Source organism: Vombatus ursinus, unplaced genomic scaffold (genome assembly GCF_900497805.2).
Source record: "Vombatus ursinus unplaced genomic scaffold, bare-nosed wombat genome assembly UNPS02014158.1, whole genome shotgun sequence".
Lineage (NCBI taxonomy): Eukaryota > Metazoa > Chordata > Mammalia > Diprotodontia > Vombatidae > Vombatus > Vombatus ursinus.
In genome coordinates, this window is record NW_020953936.1 from 5,907,556 (window position 1) to 5,919,928 (window position 12,373).

General features: G+C 39.2%; 1 protein-coding gene across 4 annotated transcripts in view; it reads right to left on the reverse strand.

The window, feature by feature from the left end:
• Nucleotides 1-8,021: 8,021 nt before the first annotated feature.
• The window catches only part of PTPN3 (protein tyrosine phosphatase, non-receptor type 3), a 287,103-nt gene continuing 282,751 nt past the window's right edge, over nt 8,022-12,373 (reverse strand). For all 4 annotated transcript variants that reach the window (XM_027859060.1, XM_027859063.1, XM_027859062.1 and 1 more), the window contains exon 26: nt 8,022-9,130. In XM_027859060.1, coding sequence (XP_027714861.1) covers nt 9,053-9,130 — 78 coding nt within the window. In that variant the 3' untranslated portion in view covers nt 8,022-9,052. The remainder of the gene's footprint in view (nt 9,131-12,373) is intronic.

Consider the following 12,373-nt stretch of genomic DNA (forward strand, 5'->3'; position numbering starts at 1 on the left):
AATGGTTCTTAATATCAGGAATCAGGGGAATAGAAAGTGTGGGTTTGCTGGCCACAGGGAAGAGACAAGGTGGTTGGAATGCTATCAGATGAAGGCTGCATAACCTTCTGATAGACTCCTCTAAGAATCTTGTTCAATTCACTGAATGATTTTCTTTGAAGCTTATGATTTATATCAGATAGGAGGGTCAACTATCAACAAACAAGTTATTGTAAGCATGGCTCTAAAGTCAGGACCCTCTGAATTCAGGTTTGATGTTGGGACTGAACGACGCACTCACAAGTCACTGTGGAGAGGGCTGACTTTGCCTTAACACAGCAATGTTAGGTAATGAGGACACAGTAGCGCTTAGATTCTCTGGATAAGGTCTGGTCAGTTGCTCTCCATCTGGAAATGTGTCTGGTCAGTCAGTCATCAGGGTATATAGAGACTCAGTGGTCTCAGGCACCCATCAAATCTGAGAGGCATTGACTACAAAAGGCTGGGGTCTTTTATGCCCCCAGACTAGGGAACTGAAGTCAATCAGGGTACGTTGTGGGGAGGAAGTTGTCAGGCAGACTTCTGGTCCTATCACTCAAGAGTTTCTGAGTTTAGATCCCTCTTGAGAATTTTTAGGGGCGAGCTAGGTGGCAGTAGATACAGACCCGGCCCTGAAGTCAGGAGGACCTGCGTTCAAATCTGACCTCAGATCAAACACTTACTAGCTGCCTGTCCCTGGGCAAGTCACTTAACCCCAATTACCTAAAAATTAATAAAAAAAAGAATTTAAAAAAAGTTTTATTGATAGTTAAAAGAATTACTCATATCTGGAAATATCCTTCCTCTCTTTCCTCAGAATTGAACCCTCCCTTTTAACAAAGAAAAAAAAACAGTCAGAATTTACATACTGATCACAATAATGTAAAGAGAAACAATGAAAGACTTGAGAACTCTGATCAATGCAATGACCAAGCACGACTTCAGAGGACTGATGGTGAAGCATGTCACCCATTTCTTAATAGAGAGGTGGTACACTACAGGTGTGGAATATGCTATGTCTTTAGATGTGGTTATGTTGATTTGTTTTGTTTTGAGAGAACTTATCTGTTACAAAGGGTAGCTAGGTGGCACAGCGGATAGATTGCTGGGCCTGGAGTCAGGAAGACTCATCTTGAGTTCAAATTTGGCCTCAGACACTTACTAGCTGTGTGATCTTGGACAAGTCACATAACCCCGTTTGCCTCAGTTTCCTCATTTGTAAAATGAGCTGGAAAAGGACATGGCAAACCATGTCAGTATCTTTGCCAAGAAAACCCCAGATGGGGTAGGAAGAGTTGGACGACTGAAAAATGACTAAGCAACAACAAAATTTGTTACAAAGGAGATCTCATGACTGGGAAGTCTTTGGGAGGAAGTCGTTATTTTATAAACAGCATGAATATAACATGTAAAAAGAAACAATTAAGCAAAAATACCAAACATAATAATTACATCTGAAAATGTATATAACATTCTGCCCTGGTAGTTCCCCCCCACCTTTTTGCCAAAAGGAGGGAAGTTATGTTTCATTATCTATTAAAATCCCACCTTCTCCAGAAAGTCTTCCCCAATCCCTTTTAGTTCCAGGGCCTTTTCTTGTATCTATCCTGTATATAACTTGCTTTGTATAGTTTGTATGTTGTCTCCCCCATTAGACTGTAAGTTCCTTGAGGGCATGGACTGTCTTTTGCCTACTTTTGTATCCCCAGCACTTAGCACAGTGACTAGCATAGAGTAGGTGCTTAATGTTTACCGACTGATTATTCTCTGTGACTCTTTTTGCTTTTTCATTGCTCAGAATTCATTTTCCCTTTAGAGATTCTTCCTCTCCCCCTCCATTTCCATTGTTGTAGTCATTATCTATGCTGACCTTTTGACTCCGCTTATTTCAGTCTTCATCAGTTCATAGAGATCTTCACATGTTTCTCTGACTTCATCATAAGTCATAGTAATTTAAGAAGAATAGGACCATGTTGATGGGGTGGTCTGGGAATCTATGTAAGTGTAAGCTTGCTAAAGATCAGTTCATTGTAGAAGACAAAGAGGCAGAACAACTCAGGGTTGCCTTCCAAAGAAGAACTAACAATTTACGTCAGATTAGCCCAAACCTCCCCAAGGGACCATCACAGATGACTTTCTCATTTTTCTCCTCATAGGTGGCTAGGCATGAGGCAGTTCCTATCTGCCTAAACAAATAAAACAATGATCGTTCTGTTAATTCAACATGGTAAACTGCTAGAGAGTGTTGTCAGACATCACTCCTCAAGCATATTTACACAGAATATTCACTTTAGGCAGGCTCTCTATATTTGTAGGTATTACCCATTTGCTGGAGGTCAGACAGTTAAAAAAAACCTACCTACTATGTGCCAGGAACTGTGCTCAGTTACTTATCTTCCTGAAGGTCAAAATCAGAAGTGGCCTGGCCAGTATAGGGAATATGTAAAGGAGAATAGGCTAAATCAGATCAAGGATGCTGCCATCTTTCTTTCCAACTGTTTTGATAACAATGGTTAAGAATAGCAATGTTACGCATAATGCCTTAAACAAATAGGGTTTCAAAGCACATTCACATACGTAACCTCTTTGAACATCACCTGTGTGCTGAAAGGATACTAGGGACCTTTTCTCAAATTCTCACTGGGGGATCCAGAATTTATAGGTGTGCCATTTTGTCTACCACTTAGGATAAATAACAACATACAACCTCTTCAGGCAATTGATCATTCAGTTAGCCAATTAACTATCACTAAGTTATTACTATGTGTCTGGCACTGAACTGCATACTAGGGATAAAAAGACAAAAATGGACACCTGCTCTCAGGATGCTTACATTCTATCAGGGGAAACATTGTTGGTTGGCTGTTGTCCTTCATTCTCAAAGAGGACCAAAATGACATCACTATGCTGAAGTCAAGGTACAATGTGTCCAACTGGCTGATCAGACCAATACAAGTTTGGTAGGCCTTACCACATTTCAGGCACACGTAAATACAAAATCAAAACCAATGAGGGTGGCTAAGTGGATCATGTAGTTAGAATCAGGAAGGCCAGAGTTTGAATCTAGTTGTGTGATTCTGAGCAGATTATATATACTCTGCGCTTCAGTTTCCTCCTTTATAAAATGAGGGGGTTGGAGTACACAGCCCAAGGTTCCTCTCAGCTCTTAAACCTATAATTCTTGGGATGTGCACCTATACACACTGGACTGTATAAGCTCCCTAGTGATAACAATATTTAATCTAAACTTCCCTTCCTCCTAGTACAGGGCTCTGCTTTGTAAATATCTATCATCACCAGCATGAAAGGGCCTCATCTAGTCATGAGGTTTTTACTTCTTTGGAGTTATTAAAGACACATTGCAAGCTTTGGGGGTTCCTACTATTAGGGTTTTTGAGGGATGTATTCTAAGTCCCTGGGGTCCTTTCTGTATCAGAGAAATTGGGGAGCTCAGATGCTGCCTTTTAGAAGTTATAGGAGTTAAGGGTAGCCCATTCTACTGGGAGGAGCTTAGCAGGCAAAATCATGTGTATATTCTAATAAATCTAGGGTAAGGTAGAAAGTGAGTGGTGTGTGGGTCCAGAAGAATAGTGCACCTATGGTAATATGCACAGAAATCCACATCATGCTCACTCAACGCATGTTTTACAAGTGTATTACAAGAAAAATTCTTTTCAAAAACCACTTCAAATCAATAGACGAAAATTTTTAATGGGTAAAAATAGCTCTGGATTACTTCAAATTCTTTTCAACTGATGACTCAGACCTTTGTTCCATTAGACTTTTTAAAGAAAGATGGGTAACAAAATAACCGTATTTACATTGAAATATGTACCTTATTAATCAACGATCTTTCAAAAACATAAGACAACAGAAATTCTTTGGTTTCTCCAAAGAAAGTATGAGCAGTTACATGGGAGAGGCAGTATAATTTAGAGGGAAATCTGAGTTCCAATCCTGCCTCTTATGCTGGCTATGTGACCAAAGAGAAATCCCTTAAGCTCCTGGAGCTTATTTTTTTGCCTCTGAAATTGAGTTAATATCTATAACATCTAACATTTACGTAACGTTTTATGGTTGGCAAAGCACCTTCACATATATTATCTCATTTGATCCCTGCGACAGTTCTGCAAGGTGTGATTATTTTATTCCCATTTACAGATGAGGAACTGAAGCCGAGATGTTAAATGATTTGCTCAGGGTCACACAACTGATACCTGTCTGAGGCAGGATTTGAACTCACATTGTCTTTTGAGTGCAACACCCCATCTACCTAGTACCTACCTCATACAGTCGGCTTAAATGAGATAATATATGCATAAAGTGCTATTTTAAAGTGCTACAGAAGTATCAGTTATTATTAGTCATAAGGGTCGCATGACCACCTTTCAATTGGACTTGGGCTGTGCTTGGTATCAGACAATAATACTGCAGCCTGACCTGCGGCCAGTTTGTTGCATTGCAGTGTCTTCGTTTCTGAATTCATGCTCAGACTTTTGATAGCAAAGAGAGCCGAGTGTGGGGCTGTTTTTCCTTTATAGTGACATTAAACAGCATTCACTCATGAGAAAATCTCATATACATTTATTATGAGTTTCTTCAGTTTCTCATACCACTGTGGTTCAAGCTTAATTTGAATTCTCGGCATTATTAGCATTTTTCCCATCCTGTTGTCTAAAGGTTCAGTGCTGATCCTCAAAGCATACATTTTACTGGCTTAAAAGAAATTGTCAATGTTACATAGCAGTAAGTCTTTAAATTAGTTGAGACTAACTTAAGGGACTGACTCCATATGGCTGGAATTATACAAAGCCTTGTCTAAGTATTTTTTTTTTTAAAACAAAACTCTTACTTCTCAAGGACTTGACTGCCCCTTACTCTTCTTCATTGAAAAGCTGGAGTGCCGAACTGCATTTTCTAACCTAATACAAAGGTATTACATCTTCATCAACTCCACAGCATATTAATGTGCTCAACTCTTACTTAGAATGCTATTCTTTGATACATGAAGCTCGTCCCCACAACTCACTCCCAATTCCTCATTCCTGCCCAATTTCCAAAGTAATGCAGTTGTCCTGACTCCAAGGTTCTTGACCAAACTCTCCATACCCTAATAGGTGTAGGTATAATTGAAATTTTGAGTTACAGAATTCAATATGCAATTTTAAATTTTTATTTATTTTGTAGATCCTGCCCTCCCCTGCCTCAGATTTGACCTAACAAATTCTGGCAAAAAGCTATCTATATTATCTATAATGATTTTTGGGTGTTATTATTGATCTTTTTCATATATTAAAAAACCCCAAATCTGTCTTATAAGGAAACAGGAAGTATGCACTTTTATCACAGTAGCATTGAAGGCCACTTTTCTATGGGCATTACTGATGAACTTTGAATTATTAATAGCTGAGATTTACAAAGAACTTTGAAGATTTATCAAAGCCCTTTACATTCATGGTTTCATTTGATTCATGGCAATGAGTGAATGAATCAATTAATGAAAGAAAAAGCATTTAAGTGCCAACTATAGGCCAAGCACTGTGCTATAATATGTATTACAGTTACAAATGGAAAAAAAAAAAAAGATAGCCCTTGCCCTCAAGGAGCTTCCACTCTAATTGGGTAGAGAATAGATAAAACAAAGTTCGGCTACAGCGCACATGGAAAGGTTCAGAAGTCCTAAGTATGCAGTGGTGGGATGGATACTAAGGTCTGGAAGTACTTCAACTGCAATTTATTAAAAGTGTGTGTGTATGTATGAATGGGGGAGAGCGTGCCTGCTCATTCCCACATTTCTCTCTCTCTCTCTTTTTTTTTTTTTGAGAACAAATTAAGATAAAGGAACTTTGTACTCTTGCTGCTCCTGGCAAGAATTTGTTGTAGTAAGGAATATCAGGATCAAAGATATCAAATGTTTGTGGCATCTGAGTTAGTTGCCTGGTAGTGAAATAAAACACTTTGGATTATCAGAATCCTTTCAAAGTTTCATTAATAACTACAGTGAAGAAAAGTAATGTGGTACAAGTCAGAAAGACCTGGGTCCAAGCCCTGCCTCTGAAACACAATGGCTGAGTGACCCCGGCATTTACTCTCAGTGCTTTAGGGCAACTTTCTAAGGTTGTAAGTCAAAGAGAAGGCATTGACCTGCATTGGTTGAGAGGGTTTTCTCACACCAATGAAATCACAGGCCCAGTCCCTATCCCTAACAACAGTATTAACTATACCTTGTACCCTATCTGGGCTAAGATGAAGTATAGTGGGAAGAACAATAGATATGGAATCATGAGTATTGGGATCAGGCTCCAGCTCTGATACTTATTAGTTGTGTGACTCAGGTGAATTTCTCTTAGCCTCAGTTTCTTCAACTGTAAAATAAGGATAAAAAAAAATTACACCATCCACCCTCACAGGGTTGCTAAGTGGAAAGCACTTTGTAAAAATGAAAACACTATAGAAATGAGGTGTGATTATAGCTACATCTCTGAATCAATCCCCAAGCCTTCCGAAGCTAGAACGTTCAATTATCAGTTCCGCTTTACAGAGTGGAAATCAGACACAGAAAGCTTAAGCGAGTAATAAACAGCAGGGCAGTAAGTTCTCCTCACTTAACCCAGAACTCTTCCACTAAACCCATCCCACTGGCCTAAGGCGCTAACATCCATGCAGTTGGTTAGGTTAGCAACCTAACACTAACCTAAACCTAATGCGGCCAGAGCTGCCAGGGTTCACAGAGCAGGAATGATATTACCAGGTAATCTATTTGTGGAAGAAACAGGGGCAGAATTTGAGCAAATGTGGTTGATCTACAGATACAGGCCCTAATACCTTTAGAAAAATTAGTTCCCACTATGTACTTTAAACATTTCACAGCTAAAGGAAACCTTTTAATCAATTCAGAGATTGCAGAATATCAAAATGGCGTCCTTGTCACATGGCATAATCATATGAAAGCATCTTTATTCATACTTCTCATTAAGAAACTGGCTGGCTTCCATTTTTAACACATATAAATGTCTACATTGTACAACACATTAAGACCTTCAGATTATTTTCTTTAAATAATAATATTTTTGTTATAATTCTATCATATATTTAAAAAAAATTACCAATATTATTAACAGAGGCAGAATTCTCTAGTACAATTACAAGTAGGGTGTGCTCAAATAAATTAACATCAACATTGTGTTTATACCATTCAGATGGTCTGATCCTCCCCTTTGAAATGAAATTGAGACCATTGTATTAAGGGTGAAAGTGTACAGTCTTTCATATATACAGAAACTCAGATTTTATAACTCATCCATAACTTGAATTAAATTGCCCTTGAAAAACACACACACCCACCCATACATGCACGCACACACGCACACACGCGCATACACACACACACACACACACACACACACACACAAGGGCACATCCCTTGGGATATTTGTGTTTCCCATGGTCAACTGGATAAAAAAAAAAAAATTTCAGAAAGGCCAAAGACTGAATATTTCCACCGTATCATCCCCACGCTAATAGCATAGTTTTTTCCCCATGTTTAACAGTTTGAAGTAGCAGCAAAATGTTGAGTAGCTTCAGTAGTAGACATTTTCCAGTACTGGATCTTGAATGCACAGTAAACAAGTCAGAGAGACAAGGTGACATAGTATCAATTCACAAACTTAACACTAATAAATAAAATAAAGAAACTGAGAAGACTAAATCTCAGAATCTAAGTTTAGAATTTGTAAATAAAATAAAGAAAAAATGTTATCTGGTTTCCACATTTAAGTACAAATCAGAAAGAGGAGATGAAAGGGAGAGGCAAGAAGGAAGGCTTGGGACACAATTCTCAAAAATATTAACATCTGAATGATTTAACACCTGAAGGCATAAAAACAAATAAACAATGTTAGACTTAGCATGCCTTGTTCTTTAACTGAATGTATATTATATTAGGCCTTGCATGTCTATTATATTTAGTGAATAAATATTCACTATTTACCAGTATTACTGGCATTCTTTCAAGGGTTTCTACTCCCTGAATTAAAAACCCATCTTTTTTTTTTTTTTTAAACTTCAATACTCTTCTCAGTGATGTTTTATGACACCAAATCTTGGAACACCACGATATCAGAGGAATCAAAATGGTGGGCAACTCACAGGGCAATGGAAAAAACACAGGGTAAGTGTAAGAAGGCTGCAGCATATCACAATGATGATTTGTGTATAAAAAGTGGTGCGAAATAGAACACTGAGGGTATGTATGACAGGAAAAGGGTGTGGGCCCATCTATCACATAAATGAGGCTGAGAGATAATAGATGAGCTGGTGTACTAGGTAGTACAATGGTATTTACAAAATGTTAAAAAAAAACAACAATAAAAAACCTAGAGGAAGGTTTTTAGTGCATTGGGCAGGATCCTCTAAAGAAGACAAACACAGATAAAAAAGTGAACAAGATAAGAAAGCACTGAGGGAGTACCCAGACAAATGAAATCACAGATCCATTGACAAATAAGCAGTTTTTAACAATGGGAAAGAGAATTAATCCTCTGTTCCAATTCTTTCTAGGAGCCTAAAACACTTAGCCTTTAGTATTTTTTTCTCAAACAAAATACTTGATAAGCCTAAAATAACTGATGCTACTTAGTTTCTGAATGCTCAGCAAAATGATGGCTACTAGGGTTATTATGGCTGCCTACAGGAAAGTTTTTTTAAAGGCAAGTTAAGACAGAGGCCATGAGTTCCCCTTGAGTCTTTCTTTCCTTTTGATTATTTCTCCATTGGATAACAGAAGCAAGCAGCATACCACTGAAGCTTCTGTCCACACATATGCGTATGAATGGTATTATACACAACCGCATGCATATGTATCTACGTATTCATATATACAAAATGCTTTTTTTTCTTTCTATGGAAATTTAAAGTGCAGAGTTCAAAGGTTCTCATTCTCTTCTTATAGCCTCTGTGGATCTATTTTGCTGATTCCAGTCCGATGTGTCTTGCTCCTACGGCTGGTGTTCTTGAGAAATGGTGAACAGTCACGTTAGCTAGAATCTAGTGGCTGAACCAGACCGTCGCTGTAGACACGAAGGATAGCTTCACACACAAACTTGTACTGGCTCTGTGGAAGAGACAAAAGAGTGAGGAAGCATCTGGAAAGTCAAGCATTTGCACAGACTTGACACGATGATGATACATGAGCTGAAGAGGCTGTTACAGAGACTTTTCCAGCAGTAAGGATCTTGAATTAAAAAAACAAACAAGCAAAGAAACAAACAAACAAACAAACACACAAACAAAAAACAACCCAGAGGCTGGCTCTGGAGTTAAGAGATCTGCTTGCTTAGGGATCATCAGGTTGACCTGAGGCCCATTCTAAGCCCCAGTACTCTTATCTGCAAAAGGAAGGGATAATTTACCTTCCATAGCGAATTGCTTTTGTAGGCCATGCCTTCTAAATAGGCCAAGAAAAACATGCACACCCGTGAGTGTGCCTACATATTATTCTATTAAAATGATTTTTAATAAAATATTATTAGTTAACATGACTAATTATTATTGAAATTATGAAATGATGCTTGAAAATGATCCCTCCCTCAAAACCTCAGATCTTATGCTTCCATTTCCTTAGGAACTATAGACGACTGCAGAGTGTTAGAGACGGAAGCAAACCTCTCACTTTATAGATGGGGAAACTGAGGACCAGAGGAGTTATTAATATTACACAATCCATAATACAGTGAGAGTGCACATTTATGTCATGCTTTAAAGTCTACAAATCTCCTTCCTCACAACCATATGAAGAAGCTGGTACAAGTATTAGTATTTCCATTTTGTATATGAAAAAACCAGAGAGCTTAGAGAGTGGTTAAGAGGCTTACCAGAGGTTGCAAAGCTGGTTATTGACAGAGCTTGGACTAGAAGCATAGATCTGATGCTGGAAGGTACTTCAGACCCCCTTATTTTACAGATGAGGAAACTGAGGCCCCAGAAGTTTAATGAGAAACTTGAAGCCACGCCCTCTTTGTACCTAGAAGCTAGATCTTTGGACTCCACTCTAAGTGGGCCAAACAACCACCATTTGTAAAGAACACAGTAGGAGGGCTGGTTTCACGGAACTGCAAAATAGCAATCCAAAGATGGTCTCTAAAGGTAGAGGTCAAAATAACCAAAGTACCATGACCATCACAGTTTTAAGTAGGAAACATTTTGCGGCAAGATTTGGAGTTCTCATACTAGTCACACTCATAACGCATCCCTTTCAGTGTTCTGTCTTTAAGGGGTACCAAAGGATGGTGAGAAACTGTGCTTCCCTTTCCTGACGACAAGCATTAGGGATTTGCCCTAAATACCTCTTTCTTCAAAAATGATTTATGGCTCTATCCTCTATTAATTTTTCTAAACCAGGGATGGGGAACTTGCAGCCTCGAGGCTACATGTGGCCCTCTAGGTCCTCAAGTGTGGCCCTTTGACCAAATCCAAACTTCTCAGAACAAAGCCACATGTGGCTTCGAGGCTGCAGATTCCCCACCCCTGTTCTAAACCATTCTTTATTCTATTTTCAGCCAATATCACTACAGGAGGGTATGTTCTAAAAGTTGTTTACCAATTATGTAAAGGATTTCTTTTTAAAAGAAAAAAATTAAATTTAAAAAAGAAATTTATTTTTTCTGACTTAAAAGTATTTCATTTCAACTCGAAAATTCATACACCCCTTGGAAATCAGGAGACCAGGGCTGGCCAAGTCAAAACTACTCTATGTTTTTATTTTCTCACCTACAAAATGGACCAAAAATACCATCCTCCCTACTGACCTGAGGATCCAATTAGATGCTTTTGTAGGCTATCCCTTCTAAAATACATGTACACACACGAGAGACAGAGAGAGAGAGAGAGAGAGAGAGTGTGTGTGTGTGTGTGTGTGTGTGTGTGTGTGTGTAAGCTGCTATCAAGTGTCTCTTGCATATACTAATGTGTCTACTGATGGAAGTAGGGATTAATGCCTAAGTGGTTCCACTAGAGAAAGGAGCCCCGGGCAAACAGACAATGTGTAACAGCCCTGTATGCAGGGAGTTTCAAGGAACAACCACAAACAATTCTAACAGAACTTGAAAAACAGGCAGGATGGATGGAGGCAAATATTTCAGTGACCTTCAAGGTTCGTGCTATGTTTATCTTCCTGAATGATCTGTTCCTCATTATATGTCTATTATGAATGTAAGCTCTCTGACAGGGAAGGATGCGAAAGAGCTGGAGGAATACCCTCGTACACGAGACAGCTCGGTATGCAGTAGATTGAGCTCTGGGCTTGGAATCAGGAAAACCCGAGTTCAAATCTGACCTCAGACACTTAGCTGTGTGACTCTGGACAAGTCATTTAACTTCTATTTGCCTCAGTTTCCTCGTCTGTAAAATGGGAATAATAATGGCAACTACCTCCCAGGGTTGTTGTGAGGATCAAATATGGTAATAATTTTAAAGTGCTCTGCATCGTGTCTTGGCATATAGCTATATGAGGGTTAATAATAATCATGTTATTATTACTACTCTGGATTGTTAGAGAGAGTAAACACAGGATAGAAGAAATAATCAAAGAAATAAAACAGGAGGGTTTTTTTTTCAGACTGGGTCTCCCTATCTCTTCCAGGATGGTAGTGTATCCACTCACAGGCTGGCTTCCAATGTGGATCAATACGGAAGCTCCTGTCCAACCTGAGCTGGTTCGCCCCTCATTAGCCTGATTCTCCTGCCTCACATCATCCCCTCCTGAAGGCCCACTATATTGGTGTTAGACTTGGTGCAGACACTGGATCAACTTGAGTCCTGCTGCAGCTCAGAACTACTGAGCTTGAGTGACCTACCAGCCCCAGCCTTCCCGGAGCAGGGATTAGAGGTATGCGCCTTTACATGTGGCAAGAAAATGACTCTGAAGAGACAGAAGGGAACGAAATGTGTCAAGGGGTTGGCAAGGACTTGACAAAAGCAGCAAAGTTACACAACAGGCACGAAGTACTGATTTTTTAAATGATATCTAAAAAGAACTGAGAGTACCACAATGGCTAAGGAGCTGGCCTCAGGGTCAAAAGGCTGGGTTCATGACACATACGAGCTGTGGGACCCTGGCTGGGCAGGTCAAGTAATCTCTTCCAGTGCTCTAGGCAACTTTCAAAGGCTATAATTTTAGGAGCACTTGCCGAATTGCATTAGTAAAGGAACATTGCTCACTGGGCACTAAAATTGCATGTACAGTTAAAAAATATTTATATACTTATGAGGGAGGAGAGGGAGAAAATGGAGGAGGGGGAGAAAGGGAGAGGGAAAGGAAGAAGGAGAGAGGGAGAGAAGAGAAAGGGAAAGAGGAAAG